Genomic DNA, 13,849 nt, shown 5'->3' with positions numbered 1-13,849 from the left:
CACCCTCTTTCTGCTACGTGGCGCTTAATGCTGACACCCAAGTGACTGCTCTTCTGTATTTAAGAATTGTCTTTTATTTTTTACTTCATTCACAAGTGAGGTGAAATGCCATTATGGCAATATGTCTTCAAAACAAAGCCATTTTGGATTTTAGATAATATTTTATTTGAGCAGTTTTACAAGAACAGAAACTGGAATGGTGAAGAATATAAGTAGAATTTACCTGAAAACAGGCTAGATACTTCTTTTTTTACAAGGTATCTGAGAGCCTTGACATCATTGGAAACTCTTTGGCTTTGGTCATTCTTCTTTAAATGGGAAGTAGAAGTATAGCAACTCTAGGGTCAAGATTCTACATCCAACACTTGCTAGCTCTTGTTTAATTTCTGTAAGTCTCAATTTCCTAATCAGAAAAATGGGTGGTATATAGATTGAATGAGACAAATACACATAAAGTGTCTGGCACTCAATAACGGGGTTTCTGCTGCTGTTGTTATCAAATAACTTTTCACCGTTTGCCAATGTTTGCAGAGAACTTCGTACGAATGGTACATTCCTAAAGGGATTTTAAAGACTGGTTGGATGAATAAGCATCTGAATCTGGTGCCAGCCCTAGTGGTTGTGTTCTATGAACTGGACTGGGATGAACCTCAGTGGAAAGAAAAGCAGTCCGAGTGCGCCACCAGAGTGGAAATAGTCAGGTATGATCTTCTCTGTTTTTCAGGTTGCTCATGTTAGTTTGCACATGTCTGTTACTTACTAATGTTTCTTGAAGGCAGCTGAGGACTGTTTAGACTATAATGGTCACTTTGGGGATCGCTAACCTCTGATGAATCTTGTTCAGTTCCTAACAGAGCATAAATATTGACTGTATATAATGTTGGGTATGTGAAGAAATTTAGAAGACAAATTGGTCTGGATTTGCAAATGTTTTTTCTTATATTTACAATCTTTTTTGGAGACATAGTAATTTACTATTTAGTCCTATAAAACACTTTTGCTTTGTCACTATTTCAGTTTCAACACAATGAATTCTTTTGGATAACTACTCTGTAATATATCGCTATAAAGAAGTAAGTTGTGGCTGGGCACGGTGGCTCACGCCTGTAATCCTAGCACTCTGGGAGGCCGAAGCGGTTGGATCGCTCGAGGTCAGGAGTTCGAGACCAGCCTGAGCAAGAGTGAGACCTCGTCTCTACTAAAAATAGAAAGAAATTATCTGGCCAACTAAAAATATATATAGAAAAAAAAAATTAGCTGGGCATGGTGGCGCATGCCTGTAATCCCAGCTACTCGGGAGGCTGAGGCAGGAGGATTGCTTGAGCTCGGGAGTTTGAGGTTGCTGTGAGCTAGGCTGACGCCACAGCACTCTAGCCCAGGCAACAGAGCGAGACACTGTCTCAAAAAAAAAAAAAAAAAGAAGTAAGTTGTATTATAACTTCTGTACAAAAGTACATATTAAACTTTTGCTTTTAAGGCAGATTTTTGAGGATTAGAAGAGCTGAGATTATACTTTTAGAATTTAAATCATTATGACATATATGTTATTTGTATGCAGGAAAAGATTTCCTCTGATCTTAATTTTTTAAGTTGAAATTTATTTTCAGTTGAATTTTCAAGCTTGTGTTTTAATGTAAAGTTATGAATACTTTTTTTAAAGTTAAAAATAATTTAGTTAATTTTATTATTGTTTCCCCCATTGCAGGCAAAGTTTACAAGGAAGAAACACAAAAGTTGCAGTGGTTCTAATTCAGAAGAAAACCCCTTTGCCCCCAGGTATCAAAAGGCTAATTAATTATTTGCTTGGTTTTTTAAAATTAATTGCTTTATTCCTCCTATTATTATAAGGAGGTAGTTTTTTTTAATGTTTAAATATTTTATGCACTCAGTTATGGGGCTGATAGTGTGTTAACTTTAAAAAGTACCAATAATACATGAAAAATGCTTATTGTAAATAATTAAAAATACTAAAGAATGCAGATTCTTAAGTCCTACTCTCGAAGTTTCACTTACCTCCTCATGTAGGGGATGTGAGAGGACATGTTTAATTGAAGAATGGTTAATTTGCTTGATTTTTTAAAAAACAAATGTAATTTACTTACGTGAGCTCTATTTTATTGAGTTTTATTCCTTATGTAATATTTTTTTATTGATTTGCTATAGAGCAAAGAAAAATGCTATGGGATTTGTAATTTCCTCTAGGAAAATGTCTTAGTTTCAAATACTTATTCCTTCTGCCTTCCCAGACTTTCATAGGCCATATGTTTTTGTTTCTATGTTGAAACTTGTAGCATCCTAAATGGTTGTGGGAAACACTTTCGTGAATTATTGCTTCCATTTTTAGTTACGTGTTTTCAAATACTTATGTGGTTTATCTGTTGGCATTTCTCCTGGCTCAGTAAAAAATTCCACGGTGTTTTCCAAAAAGGTCTATATTGTGTAACTTCTATGAACCCCTCAGAGCTCCCAAGGAGCCCAGGAGTCCTACTGGCCTGGTGAAAAGTCGTTTGAGTTTTTATTCCTAATTATATTTTTCAGACTTGGGGAAATATTTGTTTAGAAAAATACATTAATTTCTTTCTTTATCCTTGTGGGGGTTATCAACAGGAGAAGATGTCATTGCTTCAGAAAGGGCTGCAGCTTTATGCAATGCATGTGAGCTCTCAGGAAAGTCTTTGTTTGTACTGCCACACACCGACCACCTGGTGGGCTATATTATAAGGTAAATAAAGGTCTTTTAAAGTATTTTTTTTAGCGTATTCATTAGGAATTGAGAAATTGGTAGCTTACACTCATTTATTTAAAAAAAAATGCTCATGAAAAAAATTCAAATAGTACAGAGGATATAAGGTGAAAATAAAAGTCCCTTTTTGTCAACTTTTTAATCCTCTCTAATCCTTGAGGTAACCACTGTCAGCAATTTCTTAAATTTCCTTCCAAAAATGTCTTTTTATATAAGAACAAATATAGGTGTATCTTTGTAGTCCATACACATACACCTAAGCATGCAAAAAATAAATGTAATCATATAATACACAGTGAACTTCTGCTTACTCATGGACACCTTTCCATAGCTGTGTCTAGGTCAACCTCATTTTTAAAAAAACATGTATTTTTCCATTGTACTTTCCAGTAATTGCCACATGTCCTTGTATGACATTTTGTCATTTTATATGAGAATGTCTCCATTTCTGGCCTCTTTTTTGCTTTCTTCTTGATATGTTGATGTATCTATTTAAATCATTTTTTAAGAAGGTCCTGAGCTTCATCAGATCTTAAATATCTTTATAACGCCTTCATAGATAAAGGACAGATTACCTGAGGATACAATATTATCTCAAAAATTATGTAGCCATTATCCATTGTTTTCTGGCATTTAGTGTTACAAAGAAGTTTTATAGTATTACAGTTTTAGCTAGGATGTATTTAGATATGAATATTTTCATTGATTTTGATTATAAAATGATTTTCCTTTCCATTCTGCATAAGTGTCCTTCTTAATCTCAAGAACAATTTAGTTTATTTTTTATTGCTTTTCTTGCATTTGTTTCTCTCTCTTTCTCAGAAGGAAAATGAAAAAATGATCTACTACAGGAGGTTAACTGCCATTCTTATTGGTATATAAATAACTTGGCTCCTAAGAAAGAGAAGCATAAATTTCGAAAGAGAAAACATGCACAGGAACAGGATCAAATGAAAAGATGACTTGCAAAAAACTTAAATGCAATTAGCAAAATAAATCTTCGTGCTAGAAGCAGAGAAAGTCAAATCATTCATGCTGAGGATAACATTGGCATAATGGCCCAGAATACAGAGGAAAAGAATGATGAATTTTGTTTTTTAAATGCAAACATATGACCTGTAGGGAACACAGAGAAGAGAGGGAACAGGTGTAGTTGACTAGTGGCACACGCAGACTGCTTTTCTTTCCAGAGAGGCTCATCCAGTCTCATGGCTGGCTTCTGACTCCCTTTCCAGGTTTGAACACTGTCCTTCTGCTTTGCACTTCGGTACCTCCCTGTTGATAATGCTGTTTCTTTCAGTATGCTTTCATACCTAGTGCCCACCTGCCAGCTCCCCTTACTCAACTGTTAAGACTTAGTTCACACGTACCCTTCTTTAGAAAGCTATTGTCCTCTATTCTATACCTTACCCAGTGACTCTTACCCGGGGCAGTGTTACCCTCCAGGGAATATTTGGTAATGCCTGGAGACTTTTCTGCCACTTATGCCGTGACTGAGGGGGTTACTATATTGGCATCTAGAATGTAGAGCCCAGGGATATTGCTACACATCATACAATGCACAAGACAGCCCTATACAACAAAGAATTACCTGTTTCAAAATGTCAGTAGTGGTGAGATTGAGAATACTACCTTAACCATTAGTGATCCTGTCTCCTTTCCTTAGCTTTCAAATTCATTGCTTTCCTGGATACAAGAGAAACAGATATAACTTCTGCCCTTGACCACTTATGGTTTTATTGGAGATAATGAAACATTTAAATAAAGAGTACACTGTCAGAATGACTGATGTAAAAAGCAAGTGCTCTGAGTCCATGGCCTCCAGAATATGGCTATCAGAATGGGGGTGCATAAGACAGTCTGTTGGGAATAAGGGAAGACAGACCCTTTCCTCATAGTTATCTGTTTTCTTAAGAGAAAGAAAAGTTGGATATCAGAAAATCTTCATCTTCTTTGATCTGGGAGGAAGTAGCAGACTTACTGGTGGCATCCTTATTCATGTGCTTTCAGAGCATTTTGATATATATACATGCTACGGTGCTTTGATTAATTTCTTAAAGTGTCAAAATGTTAAAATGTTTATAAAACTTCTGTAATACATTGGAAATGATTGTGAAAATCTTTTGTATTACAGAGGTTCATTGTTCATTTCAATTAATGGTGTATTTTAAGCATTTTTCTTTTATAAAAAGATAAGTGTTCTGAATTTTCAAGCCTTTCCTCTTAGGACAGTAGGCTATCAGTATCATGTTAACTTGCAAATGTTAAAAAACCACACACATACTTTGCCTTTCAAAACAAAGGTGACATTTTAATGAGTTAAGAAAACATGCTTCTCAGAGAAAAGTTGTGCTGTAGAGAGAACATGCTTGAAGAGGGCTCCTGAAAATAAGGAAGCAATTTTTTAATTAGTTTAAAACTATTTTAAATAAAGAGTTTCAATGGGTTTGAACTCATTAAAGATACAGAACAGCGTCTACAAATGTATCTAATCTGTGCAGTTAGGTTTTGGATCTCTGATCTTTGCCTTTCCGTAAATTAAAAATCAAAACTGCTATAAGCATTTTGGTGGGTGGGATGATATTGAAGCAGTATTTGACTCTTCCCCCTGTCTGCCTTTACTGAAAAGGCTACAGGCGAAAAGGAAAAAGGATGTAAGGACTCCCCCACATGTGGCCTGCTGCTCCTGCTTTTGACTCTTTTTACTTCTTTATTTGCAACCTTTAGGGAAGGATCTACCTTCAGTTATAACTTCCTTTCAGGTATACAGTAGTTCCTCCCTTTGTCCCTCGAAGTTGTGTGAATGTTTTTGTGTATTATATAGTTTCCAAAATTAAGGAAAGCCTCTTCGTTTTAGACTTTAATCTGCATCTATAGCTTGGAAGCTTGAATGTTCTTCATTGGAAAACTGGTAGCTCTGTTCCCTGGAGTGAATGCTAGCTTCTCAAAATTCAGTTGCAGTGGCTAATATATATGTTTGTATATCATAAAAAGTGTGCTTACTTGATATGCTAGTGCAGCAGTTATCAGAAAATGGACTCCAGGTGATCTTTGTATGAATTTTGCTAAGAGTGAACATCATGTATCTTCTAGTAATTAGCTAGAATAGGGAGTTGCTTGCAATCAAATTTTCAATCTAAATTATCTGGTAGGATAAGTTCTATTTTGAGCCAAGGTCAAGTCATAAATTAAAATATACATAACTGTGTGTGTATTGTGTGTATGTGTGTATTTTGTCTGGTTCAAAACAAGTTAATTAAGTTCCTACCTTCATAAAGGATCTAATTTAATTATTGAGACCAAAAACATCCATGTTAAATACCACAGACCACTGCAAGTGTGAATTCTGTAATACAGTTTGTGAGGCTTATAGGAACAAGTCTTCAGAGAATAAATGGATAGTTGTGGCCTGGGAAGGCTTTAAGGAAGAGGAAGGCCTTCCATCTGTGCTTGGAGGTTTAGATTAGTGGGAAGGAAGTAGCGGTTATTTGGGGGCAGAGGAACATCATAAAAAAGCATGTACATTTAAAATTCAGCTAGGTTAAATCACAAAATGGGAAGACTGAATGAGTTGGATTTTCTGTTGTAGGAACAAAGAAAACTCAAAGTCTGTTTCCCCAAAAGAGCTTTCTTAATTGTTTGGTGTTACCGTAAAAGTATAATTTTTGAATATCTGCTAAAAGAATTGGTCTTTTCATTAACACCATCACAGCTTGACTAGATCTGTCATTTATTTATTTATTTATGTTTTTGAAACTGGGTACATTTTCATCTTAATCATAAGATAAAATAGACTTTGTCAGGATTTTACTGTCGGGCCTCACAAATATGATTCTTGAAAACAGCTCGGTTTAAAATCACTTTAATATTTGAATGTTGGTTTTGTCTTGTTTTGTAATAGATTAGAAAATGCCTTTTATGAACATGCACAGACTTATTACTACACTGAGATCAGAAGAGTGAAATCTCATAAAGAATTTTTGAATAAAACAACACACCAGGTACATGTTTTTTGCAATAATGGAAGCACTCAAGAGCAGATTACTTATTGGTTATTTTTGAAGCAGTTATTACATGTCTTTAATGTCTTGATGGTTTCAAATGGCTTCAGTTCTTCTAAAGTTTTTTTTAAAGCTTTTAAAAACTAATTTATTTTTAAATTAAACTCCTTGCCCTTAAAGTTCTTAAAGGTAGATTTTTATAGCTTTCTTAACTGTACCCTTGCTTCTTGGAATAATTATTGCATTTTAATTTTGAATGTTTTTGATTCTTTTATAGTCTCCTTGTAATAAACATTATTATAATTTTCACATTTTAAATAGAACATGTATAATAGTAATTTTTTTCTATCCATTTTTCAGCTTTTATTTGTTAGACATCAGTTCAAGATAGCTTTCTTCAGTGAGTTGAAACAAGATACACAAAATGCTCTAAAGTAAGTTTTTAACAGTTTTCAAACTAAATTTTCCTTATCTTTCTGTTAACAATAACATAAATGGCAATTTCTGAATCTCAACCAAATTGTAATTAATTTTTAAATGCTTATGTTAGATTCAGGTATTTAATATTTACTTTAGTTCAGAGATGAATGGATTATATTATTTTGGGGTTTAAAAATTTTTTTCATTTTATTATTGGAAGTAAATTTCATAGTGTCATAAAGCTTTCTGGTCTAATTTAATTAAATTTTATGATCTAAAGAAATATAATATTAAAATCTTCTGTATCTTCTTGAGTATTCTTATTTGTATACTCAGTAAAACCCTTGTGTTAAAAGACTGATTTCCAAAGTGTAGTATACATTAAATATTATCTAAATCAGACTACTGATTTTTTAAAATTTATACAGTAGTACACTTATTCATTTCAACTATGATTTTCTTTTTAATTTTTTTTTGTAGTTTATAATGCCTGTTAATAGCATCATTTTCCATTTGAAAGATCTGTTATACATAGAGCCTTGAAGATGAGTTGCAGATGTGTTGGCAGTAAACCTTTTATTCCTTCGTTTTTACCAACCATAATTTAACATGACCTTTCACTAAATTTTTGAAGATTGACAGTGGCAGTTTGACAAGGGTATAAAAAAACAGCTATTTAGCCTAAGATTGAGGAGGGGGAGAAAAATAGAAGTAAATGAAAATAATTCTATTATCCACAGGAATATTGCAGAAACATCTTATTTTTATTATTATTGAAGTGCTAAGTGCTAAATTGTGTTCTCTGAATCTCAGTGACTTCATATAATTGTAACTGGCTTTAATGTAGTTCATTTAAAGGGATGGTATTATTAATAGTTATAAACCTCAAATTTCAGTATTGTTCAGAATAATTCTGGAAAGAAATAAGTCTACCTGCGGAAGTTAAGAGCAAACTTTTTTCTATAGAGAAGACTGTTTTGAGATTTTCTTGTTCCCTTCCATGCCTAGGGGTAGTAGGCCCAGTTCCCAGACCCTCCTTTCTCACCGCCGTCCTCCTTCAGCCCTCGCTGCCCTAAGGACACTTGTCCCTCCTCTCCAGCTTCTACCTGAGATCAGTGATGCTCTTAACCTGTAGAGGTACTTGGGGTTAAAAAAGTAGTTGACCCATGCTCTGTCTTGATACCACCTTTGCTAATACAGTTTACATTTGTTTGAGAAACTTATAATAGTACTTTTCGTGACAGAACAAGACCCTGTCTCTCAAAAAAAAAACTTATTTTTAAACAGAACGTGAATTTTTTGCTGTAATTCTGGGCAATTATCCAATTTACTTTTATTTTTCAACTTGTTTTCTATTGGTTATTGATGTTAATGAAGGAAGAACAATGTACACATGATGGTTCTGTTTTTCATGAAAAGTCATTGATTTCTCCCGCATATATTAAGTTAATAGATCCTTTTTCAGGAAATCGGAGATTGATATGTATATGCTATCATTGAGCTGTTGAATGCTAAGAAATATTAAATAAATATTGTCTGTTATTTCTAATGATTTTGTTCTTAAAAATCTTTTCTTAAATTATATCATAATTAACCACACTCCCCATGTTTATATTAGGAATTACAGGACCGCCTATAATCTTGTACATGAATTGAGAGCCCATGAAACTAATATTCTGGAAATTAAGACTATGGCAGGATTTATAAACTACAAGGTAATAGTTCTACTTCCAAATAAAGGGAATTTGTCTTTAAATATTAAATTATCTTTTTAAAATTTGAAAATCAAAATTAGTTTCTTACTCTGAAAAGTTGGTATTGGATTAATTATGCTCTCCTCTTTTATATTCTTTTTCTCAAAAAGGGCCTTGGTTCCTAGCAGCCTGATTGTAATGGTTGGTTTTTGAGTTGATGGGTTCTGGAGTTATTTAGAGTTGAGAGGGTTTTTTTGGTTTCTGTTTATTGGTTTTTTGGTTTTTATTTGTTTTTAAGTGAGAGCAAGGGAAAGCTGCCTAGATTATTGAATTGTAAAAGATGCAACACATTAGAACTTTCTTGGTTTAATATTGGTACAGTGAAGAAAAGGTATATCTCTTCACCTTAGAGGGAATTTTTTTATCCATTGTTGGAGCATTTTATTTTAAGATTGTATGTAGTAGAAATAGATGCCCTCAGAAAGCAAGTGAGGGCTATTTGTTTTGCTTTTGATTTTTCCACATTCATCTTAAAGATGCCTGGCACTGTGTTGATGATATGTGGGCAAGTAGATACTTTCATTCACTGCTGGTGTGAGTGTAAATTGGTACAACTTCAGTAGAAAATATTTTCGCAATAACTGTATAAATTTAAAGTGGATGTTCCCTTTGACCTAGCAATTCCATTTCAGGAAATTTGTCTGACATATATGCTAACACTTGAAAGTCACATATATGTGGGTATTTACTTATCTTTTAATAGGAAAAGATTGGAAACAACCCAGGATTAAGTGATTGGTTACATAAAGTATAACTCAAAACAATGGAACGTTATACAGCAATTAAGAATGAGGCAGCTCGATATATTAATATGGAATGATATCCAAGATACATTGTTAGGTCAAAAAAGTAAGGCAATTAGCATATTTAGTGTGATGCTATTTGTATAAAAACAATAGTCTCTATATAAATGTACACATACTTGTATGTAGAATATATCTGGAAGCATATGCTAGAAACTAGTTGCCTCTGGAAAGAGAAATTGGATGGATGGGAGACTTACTTTTCATGTATTCCTTTGTACTTAAAAAATAAAATAAAAAATTGTAACAAGCATATGGAAGTAAATTTAGGCTTTGTTTCTTCCTTTTTCCTTTTACACCAAATACGTGTCTTTTATAGATACCATGGAATACTACCAAATATGTATAGGTTATTACTGTTTTGAAATAGCATCCCAGACAAAAAGTTTGAGAATTTCTGTAATCCTTGTTTGATATGGAAGTGTAATTGCTTTAATTGTGCTACAGAAAATCTTTAGCTTTCTGACAGATCTAAAACTGCAAGTTAATTTATCTTCTCTCACTTTCTTATTGGAGATAGTTTATTTTAGCCTGTCTTTATGTTCTTCGTTGGGAATAGTTTTTAAAATTCAGGCCAGGCACAGTGGCTCACACCTATAATCCCAGCACTTTGGGAAGCTGAGGCAGGAGGATCACTTGAGGCCAGGAGTTAAGACCAATCTGAGCAACATAGCAAGACCCTGTCTCTACAAAAAATTGAAAAAATTAGCTGGATGTAGTCATGCACGCCTGTAGTCCCAGTTACTCGGGAAGCTGAGGCGAGAGAGTCAACTTGAGCCCAGGAGTTCAAGGCTACAGGGAGGTATGATTGTGCCACTGTACTCCAGCCTGGGCAACAGATCGAGACCATGTCTCAAAAAAAAAAAGAAAAAAAAAATTCTATGTATTTGAAAAGTTTTCCTAAAGTATAAAATAAATTCAGTCCTAATACTGAGTTACTTTATTTCATTTCTAAAATGGATATAGTCTCTTGTTTTAGCTTAATCATTTTGATGAAGAAAGTCTATTACAAAGAACTTCAGTGAGGGAAATTCCATGGTCTTTTTTAAAAGTTACTCTCAAACTTATTTTTAAATGAATATGCTTTTCGACTTTGATTTTTTTTCTTTGTTTGGGATTGATTTTACATTTTGCAGATCTGTAGGTTATGTTTTCAACACAACACCCCATTGGATGCGATTGCTCAGTTCCGAAAACACATTGACTTGTGTAAGAAAAAAATTGGAAGTGCGGAGTTGTCTTTTGAGCATGCTGCATGGATGTCTAAACAGTATGTTTTAAATTGTACTTTTAGAATATTTTTTTAAAATGATACATGGGATTTGCAGAAATGGAATCAGCATGGGCTTTGGTTCTAAAACTGAACCAAGTTTTCTGTTAGTAAGTAGGTTTTTAATGATGTAGTTTAAGTATGTTTCTGGTAATAGTATGTATTAGTTTGTACAGTTCCTTAATGGAAATCAGTTAATTCATGGTACCATCTTTTTCATTCAATATATATTTGTTGAGTTTCTATCATGTGTCTAGGTCTTAAGAATATAGCAGTAAGCAGAACAAAATCCCTGCTTTCATGGAGCTTACTGTTTGAGACTGATGCTTAAAAATTGCTAAAATAAAATTGTTCCCAGAAACCTGGTTGTATTGGAGTGGTGGGAACTATGTTGAGATCTAGTTTGTTGGCATATTTATAAGGACTTGTTAGCATAGAAGAGATGACTTAAATACAGAATTAGTGTGTGTTAATATTTACAAAGAAATTACGACAAATATTAACTATTAATAGCATTATTTTAGTACAGTCTGCTGAAGTTATGGTTCCCAGGATGAATAATTATTAGAAGTAAGCTTCTTTTTCTTTGCTTTTTCTATTCATTCTTTTTTATTTCTTAATGTTTTTCTTTAAGATTCCAGGCCTTTGGAGATTTATTTGATGAAGCTATTAAGTTAGGGTTAACAGCTATTCAGACTCAGAATCCTGGTTTCTATTACCAGCAGGCTGCGTACTATGCCCAGGAGCGGAAGCAGCTTGCAAAAACCCTCTGTAACCATGAAGTAAGTTGCCAGCTTTCATATTATCTAGCAGTTGGGAAATTTATTAATATTTTCTTGAAAGAAGCTATTAATAGTACTGATTGGTATAGATAATTTTTTCCAAGTCTTTGAATATAATCAGTTTTTATCTTTTATAGTTTCAGGAATTATGATTATTTTTGGTTTTAGCCTGAGTATTTGTGCCTGTGAGTTGAACAGAAATTTTTCTTTGAAGATCTAATTTATGTTTGACAATAAGTTAATGATTTAGACAAGAGAAGATTACTTTAAAATAAAAGCCACGGTTTAGCCCTTGTCACAGTATAAATTCATTGTTTCAGTGATTATTGCTGTAGAAGTTTAGAAGAGATTAGGGGAATGTGCTCTGTTTTTACCCACTGGAGAGAATAACTTTTGATTTCTTTCTCTTCTTGGGGTTTTCCTCTATGGAAAACTTTTAAGAATCTGTTTGAGGCATAGGTTAATTGCATAGTTTATTAAACTTCACATTTCATTTTGCCTTTCTCTTGGATGATTACATTTAGATATTAGTTTCCCCATAAGTACCTTTAAAGTAAGAACATAGGGTATGTGTGTATATAAAAATACATTTATATTCATGTAGTTATACCAGTTTATTTTCACTTAAAACCTGTAGTTTTCTTCTCTGAAGATAGGTGAATATTATTAATAATACTATTTAAAAAACTATTCCAGAAACAAATGGTTTGTTTATTATTAGCACATGAAATGCTAGGATTTTTCCCTCTTAGATGTTGATGTAGTTGTTTTTACCATGTTACTTGTGTATGATTAATAACTTTATTCCATGTATTGTATTTTTTAAGTTTGACATTGTAATTTGAACATAGTATTTTTAAAAAGTGATTTAAACTAGCTTTTGTAAGGGTATAAAGAACTGGACATAAACACACATCATTGGTTAAAATGTAAAATAATATTTCTGTCAAATAGTAATGTGAGAAGCCTTAAAACTATGTATATCTTTTGATCCAAAATTTCATTTTCAGTAATATTAAGGCAGATAATAGATTGTAAGAGATAAGTACCAAGATTTATTTATAAAGTTGTTCTCACAGATTTATTAATTATAAAATAGAAATAAAATGAACCAACTATAGGGAATTTGTTAAAATATGGAACAGCAGGTAGCCATGAAAATGTTTTAGAAGACTATTCAATGATAGGGTGAAATGTATAAAATATATTTAAATGAAAAAAGCAGATTGAAAAATTATTCCAATCGCTACCAAATTTTTGCACATGGAATCTGGAAGAATAATGTATACATTCTTCATAGTGGTAGTAGGTTTATATATAATTAAAATCCTTATCTTTTTCCTTTTGGGTATTTTCTACATTTTTCAACAATATACTTGTATTACATTTTGGTTTCAGAGGGAAAAAGTTATAACAAAGAAAAACGAAGCAGTATAAGTCTGCTTCAATTATGGTACCAAAAATATCCTCCCCTGCCCCAATACCAGGACTTAATACAGAAGTCATAAAGAAGGAAAATAGTGTCTTCTCTTTAAAATGCTGTATAACGTTGTTTTCTTTTACACAAAGAGCACTTATACATGTGGAATAAATATCAAGCATAATTTGTAGTATATTTTTACTGGTTTATTATAACAAAGATAAAAAAGAAAATGTGAACATATTCCTATGAAATCATTTGTCAGAATCAGATTGATTTATTAAATTTAATTTTTTTAAGACTACTTAAATATTAAGTGAAACACTTTTAGTTTAATTTCTGTTAAAATTTAATTTATGTTAAAACATTCACAACTTTGATATTTGCATGTGTGTTTGGTGTTTGTATTTCTGAAAACATTTCTGTTCAGTCAAAGATGGGGCAAGAGTTGATCTGTGATGGATTATATAAACTATTATTTAGGTTTGTGTTTTAATTTACAGGCTTCTGTAATGTATCCCAATCCTGATCCCTTAGAAACACAAACAGGCGTTCTTGACTTTTATGGACAAAGATCATGGCGACAAGGAATACTAAGTAAATAATTTTTCCCTCCACCCTTTTCTCAACCTCAGAAGGCAAAGATAACTGTCATA

At 32.8% G+C, this 13,849-nt stretch overlaps 1 protein-coding gene across 3 annotated transcripts in view; it reads left to right on the top strand.

Annotated features, from left to right (window-relative positions):
* TRAPPC11 (trafficking protein particle complex subunit 11) overlaps positions 1-13,849 on the top strand; it is a 40,761-nt gene that overhangs the window by 4,242 nt on the left and 22,670 nt on the right. For all 3 annotated transcript variants that reach the window (XM_045552440.1, XM_045552441.1, XM_045552442.1), the window contains exons 3-11: positions 532-701; positions 1,706-1,776; positions 2,608-2,722; positions 6,645-6,744; positions 7,105-7,178; positions 8,783-8,879; positions 10,858-10,991; positions 11,626-11,773; positions 13,697-13,790. In XM_045552440.1, coding sequence (XP_045408396.1) covers positions 532-701; positions 1,706-1,776; positions 2,608-2,722; positions 6,645-6,744; positions 7,105-7,178; positions 8,783-8,879; positions 10,858-10,991; positions 11,626-11,773; positions 13,697-13,790 — 1,003 coding nt within the window. The remainder of the gene's footprint in view (positions 1-531; positions 702-1,705; positions 1,777-2,607; positions 2,723-6,644; positions 6,745-7,104; positions 7,179-8,782; positions 8,880-10,857; positions 10,992-11,625; positions 11,774-13,696; positions 13,791-13,849) is intronic.

This window comes from Lemur catta, chromosome 5 (genome assembly GCF_020740605.2).
Source record: "Lemur catta isolate mLemCat1 chromosome 5, mLemCat1.pri, whole genome shotgun sequence".
Lineage (NCBI taxonomy): Eukaryota > Metazoa > Chordata > Mammalia > Primates > Lemuridae > Lemur > Lemur catta.
Note: the sequence above shows the minus strand (reverse complement) of the source record. Positions and strands in the feature narration are given on the sequence as shown.